The sequence below is a fragment of the Callorhinus ursinus genome, unplaced genomic scaffold (genome assembly GCF_003265705.2).
Source record: "Callorhinus ursinus isolate GAN/ISIS: 27379988/994484 unplaced genomic scaffold, GSC_fseal_2.0 scaffold6, whole genome shotgun sequence".
Classification (NCBI taxonomy): Eukaryota; Metazoa; Chordata; class Mammalia; order Carnivora; family Otariidae; genus Callorhinus; species Callorhinus ursinus.
The window spans coordinates 11249151-11255671 of NW_027397068.1; the positions used below are offsets into that span (position 1 = coordinate 11249151).

The following is a 6521-nucleotide window of genomic DNA, read 5'->3' on the forward strand; positions in this document are numbered from 1 at the left end:
ACACACACACACACACACACACACACACACACACACACACACACACAGTCCAAACATAGTGTTCCAGAGTCAGCTCTAATACAATAGGGAAATAAAGTCGCTGGGTGATGGAGAAGCACACAGAAAAAAATCATGGTGTTTTGAAAGGTCATAGGTATGGCCATAATCAACAATGACAAAATGTTAAAAAGTATGAAAATATGGTGACTGTTCCTGTTATCATTACCACACACTTTAGAATACTGGAAGATGACAAGACAAAAGAAGTTTCAGACTGAAACATGAAATGCAAGAAATTTAGAATTTCATGAAATTCATGATCAGCTACATAAGATCAAGAGTAACCAAATGTGTGTCACAGATGAAATCTAAGTTCTTGCCTGATAAGATTTGACTTGCCTCTTTGCAATCTAGCTATACATTCTTCCTTTTGTAGAAAGAATCTACATTTTAGAAGGGGTTATTACAAATGGAACACTTACTACTTCTACTATTAGCATTTTACAAGAGCCTCTGCTTTATCTAGTCTGTTTTATCTCTGCTTTTGAATTTTAACCACACATATTTACACTTTTTTCTTTAAATTTTTTATTGTTATGTTAATCTCCATACATTACATCATTAGTTTTTACATATTTATACTTTTGTCCAAATATTCTTGGCTAACAGAAGTGTTCCAATTTTAGTATGTGGTATTGGTAAACCATTCCAAAGCATTTTCACAAATGCCTCCTTAACTATTCTATTTAAAATAGGGCTCCACTGGGGCTCCTGGGTGACTCAGTTGGTTAAGCACCTACCTTCAGTTCAGGTCATGATCCCAGGGTCCTGGGATCAAGTCCTCTATTGGGCTCCTGCTCAGCAGGGAGTCTGCTTCTCCCTGTCTCTTGCCCTGCTTGCGCCCTCTCTCTCCCCCTGCCTCTCCCCCGCCTCACACCCTGCTCTCTCTCAAATAAAATCTTAAAAAGAAAGGGGGGGAGGGCTCCAAGCTTTATGTGTTATTTTTCTTCACTTACCATAAGCTAAGATTATGTTTCTCCTGCTTTCTGTGTTGATAGTGCTCTTGCAAACAGGGTGAACATTCCTAAAACCCACCAGAATTTCTGCAAGAAGTATGGCAAGCACCAACCCCACAAAGTGACACGGTACTAGAAAGGCAAAGATTCTCCTTATGTCCAAGGAAAGCAGCATTATGACAGGATGCAGAGTGGCTATGGTGGGTAGACTAAGCTGATTTTCTGGAAAAAGGCTAAAATTACAAGAAGATTGTGCAGAGGCTTGAATGTGTTGAGCCCAACTGCAGATCTAAGAGAATGCTGGCTATTAAGGGATGTAAACATTTTGAACTGGGAGGAGATTAGAAGAGAAAGGGCCAACTGATCCAGTTCTAAGCTTCATATTTTATTATATTATGAAGAAAATAAAATCTTGAGGTTATAGTCACTTCAAAAAAATTATAGTGTGTAGCTCCTTATTTATTATCTTCACCTCTTGAATTAAAAGCTCCATGAGGAGCTTACTTATATTTATCTTATTTATAGCTATTTCCCTAGCACCTGGGCAACTCAATAATTATTTGTACAAAAAAAGGGAATAAACCACAAAATGCAAAGTAAAACATTAATATGATCCTATTTCAAAACCTTTACGTAGTGTTTAGTTCTTTCTAGGCAACACAGACAATATTAACTAAGTGACGTGCCCAGAATGAAAGCATTCATTTTTGACAGAGCCCGTACTAGAATTCAGGTTGTCTGATATAAAAGATTGTGCCCTTTCCACAAAGCATTAAAAAAAAAAAAAAATCACGGGGTGCCTGGGTGGCTTAGTTGGTTAAGCTTTAGCTCAGGTCGAGCCCCACATTGGGCTCCCTGCTCAGCAGGGAGCCTGCTTCTCCCTCTCCCTCTGCCTGCCACTCCCCCTGCTTGTGCTCTCTCTGTGTCTCTGTCAAATAAATAAATAAAATCTTAAAAAAAAAAACAAACCCAGAAAGAGAAATAAAGGCTCAAGAGGGATGCCTGGGTGGCTAAGTTGGTTATGCATCTGCCATCGGCTCAGGTCATGATCCCAGGGTCCTGGGATCGAGTCCCACATTGGGCTCCTTGCTCAGCGGGAGCCTGCCTCTCCCCCTGCTTGTGCATGCATGCTGACAAATAAATAAGATCTTTAAAAAAAAATTAAAATAAAGGGCGCCTGGGTGGCTCAGTCGTTAAGCGTCTGTCTTCAGCTCAGGTCATGATCCCAGGGTCCTGGGATCAAGCCCAGTATCAGGCTCCCTGCTCAGTGGGAAGCCTGCTTCTCCCTCTGCTGCTCCCCCTGCTTGTGATCTCTTATTTGCACTGTCTTTCAAATAAACAAATAAAATCTTAAAAAATAAATAAATAAAACATTTTACTTTAAACGTGTTACTTGTTGGTTTTTCTTTCTTGGGGAGCCTGGATGGCTCAGTCATTAAGTGTCTGCCTTCAGCTCAGGTCATGATCCCAGGGTCCTGGGATGGAGCCCGGCTTCGGGCTCCCTGCTCCACGGGAAGCCTGCTTCTCCCTCTCCCACTCCCCCTGCTTGTATTCCCTCTCTCGCTGTGTCTCTGTCAAATAAATAAATAAAATCTTTAAAAAAAATAAAATAAAATGCTTTGCAGTTTAGAAAATGCACTCTTATAAAAAAAAAAAAGGCTCAAGAAAGCACCAAGCCACATGGCCAATCTGTACTTTATTCAGCTAAGCCTCAATTCTAAACCTAAATCACTCATTGTATCAACCTTTTCCTCCCTGCATCGCACATAACTAGCATGCAAATTGCAAAAAGTAAGATTTCATCAAGACATATCAAAATACAAGCCATTTACATTCCAGGGATGCAAACTCCTGGCTATGAATACAAAAGTAATTAGGAGAGCATTATCTAATTGTTTATATATTCTCATCAGCGATAATTCTTAAGCTTTCAATGTAGTTTCAGTAGGAAAATTCATGGGAGTTCATAAGGTTCCAACTTTAAAATAGAAACCTTAATGATAATCCTTCTCTAGTCAGAAGCAAATACAGAAGTAATATATGTGCATGAGGCACACAGTTTATGAAGAGAAACCAAAGAGAACCTACTTGATGATTCCTTGAACTGTGGTCTTATTCACACTCAGTCCTTTCAGATAATCCACAATAAGAATTTGTAAATCTTCTTTACTTTCCAATTCTTCTACATAAAGTTCTGTGAACCTGTAAGACAATGATTATTAAATAATAACAACTTTTTAGGAAGTTAATACAGCAATTCTGACAAAAAAATACAAAACACAAAGGGTGCCTGAGTGGCTCAGTCAGTTAAGCATCTGCCTTAGGCTCGGGTCATGATCCCAAGGTCCTGGGATTGAACCCCTCCTTGAGCTCCCTGCTCAGCGGGGAGCTGGCTTTTCCCTCTCCCTCTGCCCCTACCCTGGGTTTTCTCTCACCGCCCGCCCCAACCTCACGTGCACACTCTCAAATAAAATCTTTAAAAAAAAATACAGGGGCGCCTGGGTGGCTCAGTCGTTAAGCATCTGCCTTCAGCTCGGGTCATGATCCCAGGATCCTGGGATCGAGCCCCACATTGGGCTCCCTGCTCTGCAGGAAACCTGCTTCTCCCTTACCCACTCCCCCTGCTTGTGTCCCCTCTCGCTGTGTCTCTCTCTGTCAAATAAAAAAAATATTTAAAAAATAATAAAATAAAAAATACAAAAATACAAAACACAAGAAGTTATGTAAACTCATTTTAACTGCTTATAAAATATGAAAGCTTTTCATCTAGATACAAACTGACCATAATAGGAAATAAAAGAAGATAAGACCTTTATCCTTATTTTCAGAGGTGTTACTATAACGGCATGTGATAAAAAAATACATGCAACAACAAAAAGCACCCTCATCATCAAAAATAAAATCATTGGAGCAAAGCAAAATACAATGCTTATAGTTTATAAAATTTCCTAAGAAGGTTTTATTATTCTTCTAATGGGAGGGAGGAATCTAATAAAATTTTAGCACTATTTTAAAACTCAAAATTCAACAAAAGGTCACCAACAAAAATAAGATCATTTATTTTTTCCAAATGCTACATACATAAAATACCAACAAAATACCTTGTTGGTGTCGCATTTAATGAACACTGAAAATTAAAAGGCCTTTTACAAATCACTGGCCTCATCCAAGAGGATTCAGTTCCTAAAATGCACTTATACTGTTATATGTTCTACTGTTTTATCAGTATGTGAAGGTTTTTCTGATAGCTATAAGGTTATTTGAAGAAGGAAAAAATTTTATTTTCTACAATATTTGTGAGCCACTAAGTATCATACAAACAACCCAAAGGAAAAAATTCTCCAGTGTTCTGGAGTCCTCTGTATTCCTACCACCTAGAGAAGGTAGAGGAATATGACAAATAAGGAAGGATTCCTCTTATCAGAGATCAAGAAATTTCAAGCATGGTTATGAGGTTTGGTTATGTTAATATTACCAATCAATAAAGAGAACTTTAAAGAAAAAAAAAAATTCCCCAGGATTCAGGCCGTGTCCCTTCACCTGTTTCTTATTCCTGGTGGGAGATTTCTTTTGCCCACATCTGTTGCTGGGTTCATACAGGCAAATAAACGGAAGTCAGAATGACGAACCAGTGGTTCTGTTAAGAGAAAATTATAAATTCTCAACTGGTAACATCAAGTGATCAGCCACAGGTACCCAGGGGAAGACTATCTAACTCCACAGAACCTCAGGCCAGGAAACCCTGCCTCAGGCTCAGAGGGGCTGGTGCTGGCTGCTCAAACCATCCTTGCTTTTTCTGAAACCCCACTGAAACCAATTTCTAGACCTATGTACCAACTTAATCTTATGCTGCCCTTCCACTACCTTTTAAGGTATAGCTATTCATTATTATTTATATTTTATCACCTATTCACCAGCATGTATTTTGTCACTCAGTGTGCATGTCTACTGTCTACTACCCAAGTAACTTAAATTCTTATTCTTTGCACTCCCAATGCCACCTAACTTAGCAGAAAATTAGTACTACGGAATGGACACTTGGAGGACCATGTAATCCACCTAACCAAAAGAATCTTACTCTAAAGAGGCCAAAAGGCCTGGTACCAAATCAAACCTCAATGGGATCAAGTGCTACCTGTGTCTCCTCGATCCAGCAACACCAGGGAGCCAGAGGAGCCTTCAAGTAAACCACTGAGACATTCTAATGTTTCTGGTGCAGCCAGATTAATCTCATCCAACAAGATCCACTCTCCCTTCTTTATGGCCTGAGCTAGTGTACCCTAAAAGAAGAGAAAGTAAACTGTTAAAAATCCACTGCAAATAAAGATACACTCACCAAGAGCAGTTATGTAAGCAGGTTTAGAAACAAAAAGTGAGGACAAACCTCTTGTGCTTGAAGAGCTTTCACCCTCAATGCCAAATGCCTGCCAGCTGGTTCTAAGAGCTAAGGTCAAGTTAACCATTTTTAAATGTCCAGAAGGGTCAAGAGAATATCTTTGAGCCTAACAGAGGGGTGCAACAAACTAAATCATCTCAGTAGACAGATGGTCAGGTAACTAATAACTTATAATGTATTTAGATATTTATAAGTACCCAAATGGTTAATAAAAGCATACAAAATAAATAGGTGATGAATATGCAAAGATGAGATAAATGACTAAATCAAGAGAGTGCAGTGGTTGTTAAATACATAGCCTTTCACATTTGCTGGAGAAAATCAAACTAAATCTTTCCTCCTCTTCACTGATTTATCTCTTCAAGTTCTATTTCCAAGAGCACTGAAAAATCTCAAAATCCACTCAGTTGACACATCAAAAACTAAATTGTTTTATTATTAAATGGCTTTATACTTTTGTTTTCATGATGATCCTATCAGAATCTTCTATAAACTTATTTGAAAATAAAACAGAACAAATGTATTGAATTCCAGTGTAATGCCAAGTCATGAAATAGGTAGGTATAAACCCTATTTTGAGAGCACTTGACATCCTAATTGGTTATTTTAAAAATAATCCTATTAAGATTAAGCACTGATGACCAAATTTCTCACATTGATGGACATGATCCAGTGACCTTCTCGCTCACCAAAACACCACCTCAAACAAGAGTCCTGCCTCCTTTTAGGGTGTAGTCTAAAGTATGTCACAGAAACAATTTTTTAAAATAAGAATTTAAAAAGCTTAAGTCATGAAAATTTAATTAAGTTGGTTCTTCCCACAGGGTGAGAGGACAGAAAACAGTAGAGCTACCCATTTGCTGGAATAGAAAGTGAGGTCTTGGGGTGCCTGGGTGGCTCAATTGTTAAGCGTCTGCCTTTGGCTCAGGTCATGATCCCAGAGTCCTGGGATCAAGCCCCACATTGGGCTCCCTGCTCGGCGGGAAGCCTGCTTCTCCCTCTCCCACTCCCCCTGCTTGTGTTCCTGCTCTTGCTATCTCTCTGTGAAATAAATAACATCTTAAAGAAAGAAAGAAAGAAAGAAAGAAAGAAAGAAAGAAAGAAAGAAA

General features: G+C 38.9%; 1 protein-coding gene across 2 annotated transcripts in view; it reads right to left on the reverse strand.

Annotated features, from left to right (window-relative positions):
- The window catches only part of MDN1 (midasin AAA ATPase 1), a 158028-nt gene that overhangs the window by 103982 nt on the left and 47525 nt on the right, over window positions 1–6521 (reverse strand). For both annotated transcript variants that reach the window (XM_073893610.1, XM_025862627.2), the window contains exons 18-20: window positions 5152–5296; window positions 4557–4653; window positions 3105–3218 (exon numbers count right to left, since the gene is read on the reverse strand). In XM_073893610.1, coding sequence (XP_073749711.1) covers window positions 3105–3218; window positions 4557–4653; window positions 5152–5296 — 356 coding nt within the window. The remainder of the gene's footprint in view (window positions 1–3104; window positions 3219–4556; window positions 4654–5151; window positions 5297–6521) is intronic.